Source organism: Heterodontus francisci, chromosome 7 (assembly GCF_036365525.1).
Source record: "Heterodontus francisci isolate sHetFra1 chromosome 7, sHetFra1.hap1, whole genome shotgun sequence".
Classification (NCBI taxonomy): domain Eukaryota; kingdom Metazoa; phylum Chordata; class Chondrichthyes; order Heterodontiformes; family Heterodontidae; genus Heterodontus; species Heterodontus francisci.
Genome location: NC_090377.1, coordinates 54,119,683 through 54,136,559, shown reverse-complemented (window position 1 = coordinate 54,136,559; position 16,877 = coordinate 54,119,683). Strand labels below are relative to the sequence as shown.

General features: G+C 43.8%; 1 protein-coding gene across 3 annotated transcripts in view; it reads left to right on the top strand.

The window, feature by feature from the left end:
- ttc21b (tetratricopeptide repeat domain 21B) overlaps positions 1–16,877 on the top strand; it is a 130,183-nt gene that overhangs the window by 30,262 nt on the left and 83,044 nt on the right. For all 3 annotated transcript variants that reach the window (XM_068035213.1, XM_068035214.1, XM_068035215.1), the window contains exons 9-10: positions 1,896–2,088; positions 5,917–6,014. In XM_068035213.1, coding sequence (XP_067891314.1) covers positions 1,896–2,088; positions 5,917–6,014 — 291 coding nt within the window. The remainder of the gene's footprint in view (positions 1–1,895; positions 2,089–5,916; positions 6,015–16,877) is intronic.

Genomic DNA, 16,877 nt, shown 5'->3' with positions numbered 1-16,877 from the left:
AAAACTTCTGTGCACATTGGGAAGCTTACTCTGACCTGCTGACTTATGGGTTTTACTGAGGCGGGTCAGGGGGCAGGCAACGGACCCACTCCAGGAGGCAGGTTGGCATTTTAAAATATCAATGTAGCTGGAAGCCTCAGATTAAACTTTGCAGGTTTAATTGTGGTTAGCTAGGTTTTCGGGCCTCTGAGAAACTCAGCAGCTGTAGCAAAAGCGAGGACAGCCTCTAGGAGATGGTGCTTACCTTCGCCCCACTCCCTGTGGCCATGCGGAGCAGGAATGCTTCCTCCCGGCCCTCCAAGCTTCGCTTATCAGACCACAGCCCCCCCCTCCCACCCCTACCACCGAGGTTCAGGCTTAGACATATCTCGAATGCTCCCCACCCAACTGGAAGACCAGCCTATCGGACTGACTTCCAGGCGGCGAACCTGTCAAGACCAAAAGTCTCACGCTGTTGAGTTAAAACTGCACATCATTAGGGGAAGCCCAGACCTCTGAGTTTTCCACATTGTTACCAGACCATCCCCCGCGTCGTGCCCAGTACGCTTGCAAGTAAAAATTCCCCTGTATATTGTATTATCTTTAGAAAACTGTTTATAAGTATGATGACAAGGTGAAGTTGTATGGTTAGATTTTTATCTATTAATGCTACTGTTCGAACAGTTCTAATTTTAAAGCTAACAAGACCTGAATCCTGAGGAGTGGGACAAAGTAGCTGAAAGATTCGGTACCAATGACGACGTGGAGGAAGGGAGTACAGTTAGAAAATGCACATGTAATATAAGCCTGGAGGAGATTTAAAATATGTAAGGATAGACTTAGGCTATGGAAGAATTTGAAAATGAGGATGAATAATTTCAATTTAGTAAGATAGGGAACCAGCAGCTGATGTCGGTCACCAAAGCCAGGGGGAATTGGCTAGGACTTGGTAAGACAGAATACAGCTAGTTTCATTTTGGACAAGTTGGAGGCTTTTAAAGGTGACAAAAGTTTGACTGTTTTTTGGTGGCAGTGAGACTAAAATGGGGCAAGCAATATTTTTGAAGTGGAATTGGGCAGTCCTCATGACGGATGGGATATAGGGATTAAAGCTCATCTTGGGTCGAACAGGAACCAAATTTTAGTAAAGTCTGGTTCAGTTTGAGTGAGTGGGGGGGGGGGGGAAGGAATCAGCTGTGTTGGAGCCAAAAGCTACACTTTCGGACTTCCCAAAGTGAAGTTGGAGGAGTTGTGGTTCATCCGCAATTTGATGTAGGACAAACAGTCTGAAAAGATGGAGATGTTTGTTTGATCTAGATGGCTGATGAAGCATATATGTGACAGCTGACTGTTATCTAACCGATTAACCTTGGGCCCATTATTTGTTGTCTACTAGTAAAATGTTGACCCAAAAAATCCTCAGAGCAACAATTCTTTCAATTGTGTGGGATCACACCAGCTGGTGACCTCCAATGATGACTATGCAGAGTCAGTGGGTAGTCACCTCATTTAAATGCAGCTGTCTATGCCATTACTGCAGCACTGCCTGTAATCAGATGCCCTGGGCGGCTGCAAAATGCATTCTTGCTGTCCAGGCCATGATCCTGATCTCCAAAGGTATATTGACCTGCAAGTATCTTTGGTACTCCAAGTGGGGAGTTTCTGCCTCATGTAAAGCCCCATGGGAGCTTCTAGCACAAGTACTCTAGCATATGTACTCCTATCAGAATTATGGTGGTGGTAGGAGTGTGCCAGAAGGGCCGAGGAAGTTCAGCTTCTTTCTATTTAATTTTGTTTATGTGGTTGCCAAAGTAATATAGAAGTTTACTATAGAATGTAAGAAACTTCAGTAGCTGAAGTATTTGAATTATAATTTGCTTATTCATACAAATGATCACTCCTGTTTGTTAATGTAGTGCGGACGGAACCAGATTGTCCTTCAGCAGACCTATACCTTGGTTGAAAGAGCATTCGGCATGTCTTCCCGTAATGCAGAGATTGCAAATGAACTCGGCTATCAGATGGTATTACAAGGGAAAGTAAAAGAAGCTATAAGATGGTACAAAACTGCAATGTCACTGGATGAAACTAGTGTCCCTGCATTAACTGGTATGACTATTTTTATTTGTAACCTTCAAGGAAATGCTTTGGCTATTCTCTGTGTGAGGTGCAATGATAGTTAGCAGCCTTAACTTAGGGAAGGTGAAGATGGATATTGTTGGCTCCTCTGATGTAATGATGACTTTACAGCTTATTCCTTTCAGGCTCCAAGAGGAGATTTCAAAATCCATGCCTTCCCAGCATTGGGGCTACAATTTTCTTCCTATCTTAGATCCAGGTCCAAGCTTTCTAACTTTCCTGCCAATAGTTTGCAATGAGTTTTTTTTTTTTTAACTCCCTAAGTTTGTTTAACTTGGTTTGCTATCCGCCAATGACTGCCTCTACCCAAACAACACCACTGATGTTTCTGCTTCTCTGATAGTAACTGAGCAACGGTTCAAAGGTAGCACTTCATCTCAGTATAGTGATTGCCAAATTCAACATTCATCCTCTAAAGTAACATCATAACCACTACAATGAACAAGGCAAGAAGGGGGAAGACCACAAAAGGTTAAAAATCCAGTTCTCAACATCATCTAGGTAAACACACAACCAGCCAAACATACAATCCTGAACTGCCTGCCTACCAAGTTCCAGACTTCTTCAACTGCCATGTGGCCCTGACATCTTGGGTCACCGTGGGGACCCCCAACAGGCAAAACCTGAGACCTTCTTTAACCATCTCTAGTCTTTGACCCTTCACTAGCCACCTGGACCTGAACTTTCTTTGACTGTTGCCAGGCCTTAAATTTTTTATCTATCTTCAACCACTGCGGGATACCTGTTTACTTCTAGTAACCTAACTGCTTCAAAAACCACACGTTCTGTACTCTTTTATCTGGTAGCAAGCCCTGTACTTTATTTACTATGCTGATGAACTATTTCATGCATTCAACACAAGAATTCGGCCCCTCCAGCCTGCTCCATCATTCGATAAGATCATGGCTGATCTGATTGTGGTCTCAACTCCACTTTCCTGTCTGCCCCTCATAACCCTTGACTCCCTTGTCGATCAGAAATCTATCTAACTTAGCCCTGAATATATTCAATGACCCAGCCTCCACTGCTCTCTGGGGAAGAGAATTCCACAGACCATTGACCCTCAGAAACAAATTCTCCTCATTTCAGTCTTAAATGGGAGACCCCTAATTTTTAAACTGTGTCCCCTAGTTGTAGTCTCCCTCACAAGGAGAAACATCCTCTCAGCATCCACTCTGTCAAGTCCCCTTAGGATCTTGTATGTTTCAATCAGATCACCTCTCACTCTTCTGAACTCAAATGGGTACAGGCCCAACCTGCTCAACCTTTTCTCATAAGATAGCCCTTTCTTCCCAGGAGGCAATCAAGTGAACCTCTCTGAACTGCTAATGCAATTTTATCCTTCCTTAAGTAAGGAGACCAAAACTACACAGCACTCCAGATGCCATCTAACTAAGACCCTGTACAAATGTAGCAACACTTCCCTACTTGATTTCCCTTTTCAATAAACACCATCATTCCATTTGCCTTCCTAATCACTTGCTGTACCTGCATACTAACTTTTTGTGATTCATGTACCAGGACACCGAGATTCCTCTGTATCACAGAGTTCTGCAGTCTCTCTCCACTCAAATAATATACTTCTCAATTCTTCCTGCCAAAATGGACAAGTTCACATTTTCCCACATTATACTCCATCTGCCAAATTTTTGCCCACTCACTTAACCTATCTATATCCCTTTGTAGCCCCGTTATGTCCTCTTGACAGCTTACTTTCCTACCTATCTTTGTGTCATCAGCAAATTTAGCTACCATACATTCAGTCCCTTCATTCAAGTCATTAATATAGATTGTAAATAGTTGAGGCCCCAGCACTGATCCCTGTGGCACTCCACTAGTAATGACTTGCCAACTTAAAAATGTCCCATTTATCCCTACTCTCTGCTTCCTGTTAGCTAACCAATCTTCTATCCATACTGATATGTTACCCCCAACATCATGAGCTCTTATTTTGTGTAGTAATCTTTGATGTGGCAACTTATCGAAATTCAGGTCATGCATAAGCCCTCTGATTTCTAGCTGTAAGCCAGAACCACTTTCCGTGTTAATCACGTGCACATTTTGGCAGCTGCCCAGAACCCAAACTTCTTCCTTCTCCTCGTTTTGATCTCCTCCTAATCCTGCTCTGCCCTCTTCCACTTTCTCATACCCAATCCAACTCCACCCACAGGCCCAGCCCCCAGCTCTTCTGCCAATATCAGGATCCTACTGTATCATGCCACAGCCAGTACTAACCTTATTCTGACCACGTGACCCAGGATGGAATTTACATAGCCAGTGATTACTCCATAAATTACCAGCTATTTAGAATGGCTTGATCAGCAGCCTCACCCATCCAAAGTACCTTACGCCCTTGCACTTGCTTAATCTTTGGGCAGGATTTTGCCTCTTGGGTCAGGAATCTGATGCCAGGACCATTTCCAGGTCCTTCCCCTGCCCGGGAGACACCGAGGAAGTCATCACAGCTTACAGTTTTCGCAGAGGCGGGCTGCTACTTGGCTGGAGGGCGGGTTGGGCAGCCAGCTGGTAGCAGGTATGGGATGGAGGTGGGACTTCTCAATTGCAGACCTGACTTAAAGGCATCATGGCAGCCATTACTGAGGCAGCCATTTAGAAGCAGGATAGAAGCACTAGGGCAACAGGAGGAGAGGTAGAGGCCGAGCACCCAAGGCAGGGCTGCCCCTCGCTTCACTGATTCTGACCTTGAGGTGCTCCTGGAAGCTGTGAAAGAGAGGAGGGAGGCCTCTATCCAGAGAATGGCAAGAAAAGGCCTCGCAGCCAAACAAAACAGTCATGGCTGGAGGTGGCTGAAACATTCAGCAACAGCGGAGGAGCTGTGCTGCAAGAGGTTCAGTGATCTTTGCTCTGGCAAGGTGAGTGCAACACAAGACCCTGATGATAGGCCTTTGGGTATTCAACCTCCATCTGACACATCAGCTGAGGAGCCTGAGGGTGCATGCTGCTCTTGGACATGGGAGAAATGTATGCCCAGGGTACCTACTGACTCCTCAAAGCCCAGAGCCCTAGCGTTTTTGAGGACCTGGCAGCACTGATACTTGCAGCAGCTTATCTAAATGAGCCACTGGCATTGATCAGAAAGGCCAGCAGTGTCTTATCACTCTCTCTCTTTTGTCCTTGTGGTGAAAAGGGCACAAAATGCCAGGGAGAGGGTTCACGCTGTTTGCCAATGGCTGAGTCCCCCTCTCATCTGTGCTCACTTTATAGGCCCACCTAATTTCATGGCATGGCCACGACTGACCTCCATGTCTTATGACTTTCCCTGATCCAGCGTGCGACTCGTGCGCCACCACCAAAATTCCAAACTGGCCCTTAATGAGCTGACCTTGAGCTTGTTAACAAGATTAAATTGCCACTTTTCCAAATTGGGTGGATTACCAGGTCTCGCCTTCCCTTCTTCTGAGCAAAATTGCCTGTGGCTGAATGATGACATAGCACCCATACGCTGGCCGGTGGTGCTAATTTTTGCAGTACCCCCACATTCGTCCCCATGGGAACTGAAGAATCCTACCCTCTGTTCCTCTTGCTCTCAGCCCTCTAAACTGTTCTGTTTTCATCTTTGCCTTCTTCTTAGTGTCTACAGTTCCCATTTTCTCTGAAGTGTTTTGCCGCATTCTGTATTTATGGAGTACTGTAGAATGCAAGTTATTATTGAATTAATACAGATATATTGAAAGTTTGTAAGTCGATTATCCAAAGAATCTTTGCCCAATATATAAAATTATGAAAAGCACTTTTTATGAATGGCAAATTTATTTTGAATGTCTTTTGTAACTCAAGGTATTATAAGATGCCAACTCATTGAGGGACAACTAGAAGATGCAGAGCAACAATTGGAATTCCTTAATGAAATTCAACAATCTATTGGAAAATCTGGGGTAAATTACATCTTTGTTCTTTCTGTTAATTTCAATTGTAGTTGACCTCTTAAATATAACCAACATTTTTTACGTGCCTGCATCCCTGCTATGCTGCACATTGCTGCCTTGATGCGCACCTGAGCATCAAATTTCCCATAACACTTCATGCTCAGGTAGCATGGTAACGTTCCAAGGCTATATATAATTTTTTACATCTGAATCTCCAAGCCAACTAATTGTTCATAGTGTCATAGAATGGTGACAGCACAGAAGGAGGGCATTCGGCCCATCTTTTTTCCATAGCCCTGCAAATGCTTCCTCTTTAGATAATTATCCAATACCCTTTTGAAAGCCACAATTGAATCTGCCTCCGCCACACTGTCAGGCAATGCATTCCAGGTCCTAACCACTCACTGTCTAAAAAGGTTTTTTCTCATTGGTTCTTTTGCCATTTACCTTAAATCATTGTCCTCTGGTTCTCGACCCTTCCACTAATGGGAACAGTTTCTCCCTATCTACTCTGTCGAGACCCCTCATGATTTTGACCTCTATCAAATTGCCTCTTAACCTCCTCATCTCAACATTCTCTTCTCAATTTTCTCTTCTCTAAGGAGAACAGCTCATTAGACTTTATCCATGTAACTGAAGTCCCCCTTCACTGGAACCATTCTCGTAAATCTTTTCTGCACACTCTCTGAAGCCTTCACATCCTTCCTAAAGAGTGGTGCCCATAATTGGACACAATACTGCAGTTGAAGCTGAACCATTGTTTTATTGAAGTTGCAGAGTGACCAAGACTGGGAATTCAATATTCAAGGGTATTCGACGTTCTGGAAAAATAGACAACAAGGAAAAGGAGGTGGGGTAGCTTTGTTAATAAAGGAAGGTATAAGTGCGGTGGTGAGTATTGATATAGGTGCAATAGATAGTGATGTGGAAATAAGGAATAGCAAGGGGAAGAAGTCACGGGTGGGAGTCATCTATGGGCCCCCGAAGAGTTGCCTCACTGTAGGACAAAGTATAAATCGGGAAATAACGGAGGCTTGTAAGAAGGGCACTACAATTGTCATGGGTGATTTTAATCTGCATATTGACTAGACAAATCAGATTGGCAGAGGTAACATGGAAGATGAATTTGTAGAGTGCATCAGGGATTGTTACTTAGAGCAATATTTTAGATTTAGTAAAGTGTAATGAGGTAGGATTAATAAGAGATATCGTAGTTAAGGATCCTCTAGGGGGTAGCGATCACAACATGGTAGAATTTCAAATTCAGTTTGATGGCGAGCAACTCTGGTCTCAAACCAGTGTCCTCAACTTAAACAAGGACAATTACGGAGGTATGAAGAAAGAGTTGTCTAAAGCAGGCTGGGAAAATAGACTAAGGGGAAGGTCAGTGGATGAGCAGTGGTAGACGTTTAAGCAGATATTTGATAACGCTCAGCAAAAATTTATCCCGGTCAAAAGGAAGGACCCGATGAGAAGGATAAACCACCCGTGGTTAACAAAGGCGGTCAAGGAGAGTATCCAATCAAAAACTAAGGTATACAAAGCAGCGAAAACTTGTGGTAGGCCAGAGGATTGGGAATTTTTTAGGAACCAGCAGCGGATGACTAAAAAACTAATAGAGGGAGAAAATTGATTATGAAAGTAAATTGACAAGAAATATAAAAACAAACAGCAGGAGCTTTTAAGGGTATGTAAAAAGAAAGAGAGTAGCTAAAGTGAGCGTGGGACCCTTGGAGGATGCGACTGGAGAATTGATCATGGGGAACGGAAATGGCAGATCATTTTAAACTAATATTTTGCATCAGTCTTCACAGTGGAGGGTGTTATAAACATCCCACAGATATCTTATGAGCAAGGAGCTAATGGGAGGAAAGATCTTGTAACAGTCTCTTATCACGAGGGACAAAGTATTTGACAAACTAATGGGACAAGTCGCTAGGACCTGATGGCCTACATCCAAGGGTTTTAAAGGAAGTGGCTGCAGAGATCGTGGAGGCATTGGTTGAAATATTCCAGAACTCACTGGATTCTGGGAGTGTCCCAGCAGATTGGAAAACCGCCAATGTGACGCCCCATTCAAGAAGGGAGGGAGACAAAAAGCAGGAAACTATAGGCCAGTCAGCCTAACATCGGTCGTTGGGGAAAATGCTAGAGTCCATTATTAAGGAAGAAATGGCAGGACATTTAGAAAAGCTTAACGCAGTGAAACAGAGTCAACATGGTTATGTGAAAGGGAAATCATGTTTGACAAAAATGCTAGAGTAATGTATCAGCATGGATTGAGGATTGGTTAACTCACACAAGACAGAGAGCTGGGATTAATGGGTCATTTTCAGGTTGGAAAGACGTAACTAGTGGAGTGCCACAAGGATCAGTCCTCGGGCCTCAATTATTTACTATCTATATTAATGACTCCGAGGAGGGAGCAGAGTGTAATGTATCCAAATTTGCTGATGATATAAAAATAGGTGGGAGGGCATGTTGTGATGAGGACCTAAGGAATCTGCAAGGGGATATAAGGTTGAGTGAGTGGGCAAAAACTTGGCAGATGGAGTTTATTGTAGAAAAGTGTGAGGTCATGCAATTTCGTAGGAAGAATCAAAAGGCAGACTATTATTTAAATGGAGAGAGACTTCAAAAAAGTGCAGCACAGAGGGATCTGGGTGTTCTTGTGCATGAAACATAAAACTTTAGCATGCAGGTGCAGCAAGTATTTAAGAAGGCAAATGGAATTTTGGCCTTTATTGCTAGGGGGTTGGAGGTTAAAAATAGAGAAGTCTTGTTACAACTGTACAGGGTGTTGGTGAGGCCACACCTGGAGTACTGTGTACAGTTTTGGTCCCTGTATTTAAGAAAGGATATGCTGGCATTGGAGGCAGTTCAAAAGAGATTCACTAGGCTGATTCCTGGGATTAAGGGGTTGACTTATCAAGAACGGCTAAATAGGTTAGGCCTTTATTCATTCGAGTTTGGAAGAATGAGAGGTAACCTTATTAAAATGTACAAGATTCTGAGGGGTCTTGTCAAGGTAGATGTTGAGAAGATGTTCCCACTAGTGGGGGAATCTCGAACGAGGGGACATAGTTACAGAATAAGGGGACACTCATTTAAAACTGAGATGCGAAGGAATTTCTTCTCTCAGAGGGTAGTGAATGTCTGGAATTCTCTACCCCAGAGAGTTGTGGAGGCTAGATCACTGAAAGTATTTAAAGAGGAGGTAGATAGATTTTTGAAATATCGGGGAGTTGAGGGCTATTAAGAACTGGCACGAAAGAGGAGTTGAGGTCTGGGGCAGATAGGCCATGATCTTATTGAATGGCAGGGCAGGCTTGAGGGGCCGAATGGCCTACTCCTGTTCCTGTTTCTTATGTTATGTTCATCATGACTTCCTTGCTTTTGTTTATGAAGTCCAGAATCCCGTAAGATTTTTTAACTACTTTGTCAGCCTCTCTTCCTGACATACGCCTCCAGGTCTCTCTCTTCCTGCACCTCTGTTAGAATTGTACCCTTCAGTTTATATTGCTTCTCCTCGTTCTCCCTACCAAAACTTATTACTTCACACTTCTCTGTATTAAATTTCATCTGCCACATGTCTGCCCGTTCCACCAGCCTATGTCCTCTTGAAGTCTATCCTCCTCACAGTTCACAATACTGCCAAGTTTTGTGCCATCTGCAAATTTTGAAATTGTGCCCTGTGCACTCAAGTCTAGGTCATTAGAGTCAGAGTTATTACAATACAGAAGGAGGCCATTCAGCCCTTTGAGTCCATGCTGGCTCTCTGTGGAGAAATCCAGTCAATCCCATTCCCCTGCTTTATCCCCATAGTCCTGCAAGTTTATTTCCTTCAAGTTCCCATCCAGTTTCCTTTTGAAAATGGAGATGATCAACGCTTTCACCACCCTTGTAGACAGCGAGTTCCAGGTCATTACCTCCTCATCATTGCCAATAATTCACATCCACTGCTCATCTGTTGAGAGTCTTCAGGTGGGTATACAGCCCAATTCAAGCAAGGTATTCCTGGTTGCAATGGGGGGGGCATCATAGGTCGTCATTCACTGATGCAGGGGCTACCGTCGCATGCTCCTTCCTACAATGGCACTTTTCTGTGGCAATCTGGAGACATAGTTCAGATTTCTACATTACATTGTGGAGACTTCAGCACCAAGTGCTTCGGTCATGTACAGACTGTTCCCAGCTGTTTAAGTCAACCTAGCATGAAATGATGTCTTGCTTTCATGAGTCTTTGTATCTTAGCTTTGGCTACCCAATGGGTCTCCTGGCACCATCAAGCGATTGTACAGTGCATCTTTTGATAGGCGGCCATCATCCATTCTAACGATGTGGCCGAGCCACCGTAGTTGACGTCACTCAAGCATTGCTATGATACTTTCTGAATTAGAAAGTTGCAGTACTTCTATGTTGGGGTTCTATGCTGCCAATGAATCCCAAGGATCTTTCTCAAGTTACATATATTAAATGAATTTAATCTGCATTCCTGCTTCTGATATGTGGTCCAAGTTTAAGTGCCATATAGCAACCTACTTAATACGAAGGCATTATAGATTCTTAGCTGTGTGGCAATTTTAAGTTGGGGAGTTTTCAGGCCCTTGCCTGAATTGTTCCAAATGCAAGCACAGCATTACCAATCTGAGCTGATATTTCCTCTTCAAGCTTCATTTCACTTGCGACCATTTCTCTAGGTAACAGAATTTGTCTACATTGTTCAATTCAGTGTTTAGCTGCTTCGAGCTGACCACCTTGCACCATTGTCACTATCTTTTGTCAGCTGATCGTGACCCCAGGTTCCTCTGCAGCAGTTCAGAAGACACTCCCAATTGGGTCTTCAGCTGAATGTGCCACAGAAGCTGTTTAATCAACATACAGGAGTTCACATATCTGAACATTTCTTACTTTGGTCTTGGCTCTCAATCTGGACAGGTTGAACAGTCTTTCATCTGATCTTGTGCATAGTAATACTCCTTCTCTAAATACTCCTTCTCTATCCTGAACAATATACAAGAGGAGGCAGGAGAAGAAGATACCAAATAGCATTGGTGAAAGAACACTTGCTTTACTCCATTGAACATTGTAAATGATTCTTCCTTTCAATTTGCAGTGGAAGATTTCATGATCTGGAGTAGTATTGGTGGACAAATTATTTTTTTGAAAACTAGAGAATAAGACCATCTTTGCTAACCAGATTGAAGGCTTTCATCAGGTCTACAAAAGCAACATGTAGTCGCTTCTGCTGTCCTCTGCACTTCTCTTGCCCCAAGGTAAAGATCATGTCCGTGGTTGAACGACCAGCTCTGAACGCACATTGGCTTTCTGAATAGACATCATTGGCAAGTTTTTGTAGGTGACTAAGCACTATCGGGCAGAGATCTTTCCAACTACTCAATGGTGAAATGCTGCATGAGTTGTTGCAGTCTGACTTGTCACCTTTGTTGTTGTACATGGTTATGATTTTGGCATCTTTCATTTCCTGAGGAGCGTTTCCAAATGCTGGTGCTAAGCAAGAACAGTTTATGATGCAGACTAGGGCCTCCCAACTTAGAGTTCTGGCAATCTGTCAGCACCAGGTGCTTTACCAGATGATAGTTTTTTTTTTTAAGCACTGCTGTCATGTCTTCCATGGTGGAGGTGCGTCTAGTTCATCTTTAACTGGTTGGTCAAAAAAGCACAGCGGTTCTTTGGTTACTGCATTTTGTCTGTTGTACAGTTTTAGACAGTGCTCTACCTAAAAGTCCATAATTCATTCTTTGGAAGTGATCATTTCTCCTATGGTAGTGCATAGCAGAGCAGATCTGGTGACAACAGGGCCCACCGCCAATAAGTCCAACAAACATTCCACGCGCATCACCATTTTCGATACACGTCTGTATACATTGATAAAGATCAAACCAGTATTTTCTCATAATGCCTATGACGCTCTCGCTGGATTTTTTTGGGATTCTTCCCTCATTTGCATTTATTTGCATTTCCAGGGGTGTCCAAGTACTGCACTTTTGCCTTCCTCTTTACTTCAATCATTGGAGCTGATTCAGCTTCATGAGCTTTGAACAGTTTGCATCATTTCTTTTCCTTGCACCAAGAACATCTCTTCCAGTTGCGTACGTAGTATCCCAAAAGGATGTCCGCTGCTCTTTTGGACCCTGAGGTTCACTTGAAATGGGTTTTTCAGCAAATGCTTGCTGAAATTCCTCTCTTTTGGCTATCCTTGAGGAGTTGCACATTTATCCATGGATGAACTTAATGTTTATGTTTTCTTGAATTAAATGAAACACTTGCAATTGACAAGAGCATGATTGTTTACATTATCAGCACTATGCATAGATCTGGAAATCTCTATATCCTTCACATCTGGCAATGGACAATAATGAAATCAAATTGATGCCGGTGGGTGTTGCTATGTCACTTTCCATCTCTCACTCGTAGAAAACAGCATGTTGGTGATGACTAAGTTGTAATTATGGTAGAACTCTTAACAGCTGTCCATTTGAATTCATAGCTGCAATACCATGGGCACCCAAATACAGATGGCCATGAATCAAATCCATTTCCAATGTGTGCATTGAAGTCTCCTAAAAAATGTTTTGTCACTTTCTGGTACATTTGTCAACAGTGAGCTGAGAGTGACTGCCATTGACACCAAGGCAGCATTTGACCAAGTATGGCATCAAGGAGCACTAGCAAAACTGGACACAGTGGGAATCGGGGGAAACTCTCCGCTGGTTGGAGTCATACCTAGCACAAAGGAAGATGGTTGTAATTGTTGGAGGTCAATCATCTCAGTCCCAGGACATCACTGCAGGCATTCCTCAGGGCAGTGTCCTGGGCCGAACCATCTTCAGCTGCTTCATCAATGAGCTTCCCACCATCATAAGGTCAGAAGTGGGGATGTGCACTGATGATTGCACAATGTTCTGCACCATTCGTGACTCCTCAGATACTGAAGCAGCCCATGTCCATATGCAGCAATACCTGGACAACATCCAGGCTTGGGCTGATAAATGGCAAGTAACATTTGCACCACACAAGTGCCAGGCAATGACCATCTCAAACAAGAGAGAATCTAACCATCTCCCCTTGATGTTCAGTGGCATTACCATTGCTGAATCCCCCACTATCAACATTCTGGGGGTCACCATTGACCAGAAACTGAACTGGACCGGCCCAGCCACATAAATATTGTGGCTACAAGAGCAGGTCAGAGACTGGGAATTCTGCAGCGAATAACTCACTTCCTGACTCCCCAATGCCTGTCCACCATCTACAAGGCACAAGTCAGGAATGTGATGGAATACTGTCCACTTGTCTGGATGGGTGCAGCTCCTACAACACTCAAGAAGCTCAACACCATCCAGACAAAGCAGCCCACCTGATTTGGCATCCCATTCACCACCTTCAACATTCACTCCCTGCACCGCTGACACACAGTGGTCGCAGTGTGTACCGTATACAAGATGCACAGTAGCAATGCACCAAGGCTCCTTAGACAGCACCTTCCAAACCCGCAACCCCTACCACCTAGAAGGACAAGGGCAGCAGATGCATGGGAACACCACCACCTGCAAGTTCCCCTCCAAGCCACATGCCATCCTGACTTGGAACTATAATCATTGTTCCTTCACTGTTGCTGGGTCAGAATCCTGGAACTCCCTTCCTAACTGCACTGTTGGTGTACCTACACCCAAAGAACTGCAGCGCTTCAAGAAGGCAGCTCACCACCACCTTCTCGAGGGCAATTAGGGATGGGCAATAAATGCTGGCCTAGCCAGTGATGCCCACATCAAAAAAAAAGTTGGTCAAGTTCATCACAAAATCTCTCTCTTTTCTCTAACTCTTAGGATATACTTGGAGCATAAGTACTGTTGAAGCTAACAAAACCTGTTGGATTTATTGGGATACGTATAGACATGAGTCTTCGAGTGACATTTGGGCTCATGAATTGTCTAAACCAATTTGTTTCTGATGGTGAAACCGAATCCATGCTCATGCCTTGTCCCACCAGGCTTCCCAGACCAGTAGAAGATATAGTCATTTTATGGAGTGAACAGGTTCCTGTGAACTGTGTTTCACTCAGTGCTGCAACATCGATGGTCATACAGGACAGCTCATAGTTGATGTGTGCTGAGGGGGTGAAGCATTTCTGATGTTGTCTGTTCGCGTTCGGATATTCCAACATGTAAAATAATAACTTTTGTCAAGAAGTATAGGGGGGTGAAGCAAGGATTTTTCTAGCCCTCCTTTAATCAGGTCAACCCCTGAAGGGGGCAAGCATGCCATCTTTAAATAGAGCTGCTTGTTTGCCTAGGGCAGCTGTGTGGACTGTGCAGTCGCTTCTTCTACATGCGAATGGCCATCACGCTTGGCCGTCTGAGCTAACAGGACTTCTTCAGTTTTACGAATCACAGGCAGATGAGGCTAGCAAGGTCTTTGCCTGCGCAGGTGAGATAAGAGCAACAAAATTAACACACAAGCTAAGCTGGCTAATGCACCTTATCCAGTGGCAAGGACTAGCCAGGATGACTGGCAGTACATCAGCTGCATCATGATGCTGCAGAAGATGATATGTACTCTGCTGTGGGTTGTGAATCTTCATATCATAAAAGCAAAAATAAAGGTGATGGGTGTCCTCCTCCTCTTGTGACATTCAATGGAGGGTTTGGTCACAAGGTCCTATCCAAGATAATTGCTAGGACACGTGGGCCACACCTGTAGCCAAAAGTCTCTTTTACGAAAACCAGCAATGTCACAAGCACCAAAAGACTTGATTTGCAAAGGAGAAGTGATTCGTAATTGCTCTGATAGGCATTACTTCACTTTTCAGTGAGACCCAGGGTATGTCTCAAATTCGAGATGAAAGTGAGCCAACACTATGCCAACGCAACACTTAAACCCCCTCAATAAACCTTCCAGATCAACATTACCTCCACAATAATACCCCTGCCTCAGTACTAAATCCCACCATAAAACACCACCTTAACATTAAGCTCCCTCAATTAAAAAACCTCCCACCTCAGCACTAAACTAAAATACCTGTATTCAAACATTAACAGTTGTCTCTCCCTCCCTCCTTCGGCTCAGGCTTCACCTCACCCTAGCCCATGCTAGACCTCCCGCCTACCCTTCATCCCCCCCCCCCCCCCCCCCGAGAACCCAGGCTCAGCTCCACCACTAGCCAACCAACAAGCCCAATTCCCCTAGAGCAAAGGGGACAAGAAAAGGTGGCAAACACAAAGAGGCAAAAATAAGCTGCAGCTCACTCCCCTTCACCCACTGTCCTTGACTTCTCAGGCCCTCTGATTCCATGGAGCCCAGGCCCGGCTCTACCCTCTCAGCCCCTCCACATTGCTGAAGCCCCAACCCCAGCTCGAGCTATCCAAAGGGAAGAAAGTTGCACCATGCTCAGGGTGATTTTTTTCCCTCTCTGCGGTGGCTGTAGTTTGCAGCATCATTACCACTTGCATAAAAAAATTCTTCCTTTCCCCCCCGCATCTCTTGCCCAAAACTTTAAATCTGTGCCTCCTGGTCCTTCTACTATCAGCTAATGGGGACAGCTTTTCTTTGACTAACTTATCTAAACCTTTCATAATCTTGTATACCTCTTCAAATCTCCCCTCAATCTCCTTTGCTCCAACTAGAACAATGTTCGTTTCTCCAGCTGAATCCTGTAGCTAAAAACCCTCCTCCCTGGAACTATTCTTGTAAATTTCCTTTGCACACGCTCAAGGACCCTTACATCCTTCCTAAAGTGTGGTGACCAGAACTGGATGCAATATTCTAGTTGTGGCCTAACCAAAGCTGTTTAAAGGTTCAGCATAACTTAACTGCTTTTGTTCTTGATACCTCTATTTATGAAGCCCAAGATCCCATATGCTTTGCTAATTACTCTCTCCGTATGTCCTGCCATCTTCAAAGATCTATGCACATGAGCCCCCAGGTCCCTCTGTCCCTGTACATTCTTTAAATCTGTGCCATTTAGTCTATATTGCCTCTCCCTATCCCTTCTGTCAAAATGCATCACCTCTCACTTCTCTGTATTAAATTCCATCTGCCCATTCTGCTATCCTATCTCTGTCCTGTTACAGTTGATGGGTATCATCCTCGCTGTTTACCACACCTCCAAGTTTGGTATCATTGGCAAATTTTGAAATTTTACTCTCTATTCCAATATCCAAATCATTATTATATACCAAAAAGAGCAGTTGTCCAATCAACACTGTGGATCATCCTGCATTCTGAAAAACGATTATTTCCCATGATTCTCTGTTTTTTTGTCCTTCAGCCAATTTTTTTATCCAGGCTGACAGTGACCCTCCTATTCCATGAGGCTCAATTTTGTTAACCAGCCTTTTATGTGATACCTTGTCAAACGCTTTCTTAAAATCCATATAGACAGAACCAATGCATTCCCTTCATCAAAAAATTAAATTAGATTAGTCAAGTACGATCTGCAATTTTTAAAAATCCATGCTGGGTTTCCTTAATTAACTCAAATCTGTCCAAGTGCCTGTTGATTTTTTTTTTTTCTCCCTCACTAAATATTGTTTCTAAAACCTTACCCACCACTGATGTTAAACTAAAAGCAAAATACTGCAGATGCTGGAAATCTGAAATAAAAGCAAAGTGCTGGAAATAATCAGCAGGTCTGGCAGCATCTGTGGAGAGAGAAACAGAGTTAATGTTTCAAGCCTCTGACCTTTCCTCAGACTTGAAACGTTAACTCTGTTTCTCTCTCCACTGATGTTAAAGTGACCGGCTTGTAGCTGCTAGGAATGTTCTCACATCCTTTCATGAATAAGGATGTCACATTTGCCACATTTAGGGGGAGGCAGTGGTGTAGTGGTAGTGTCACTAGACTAGTAA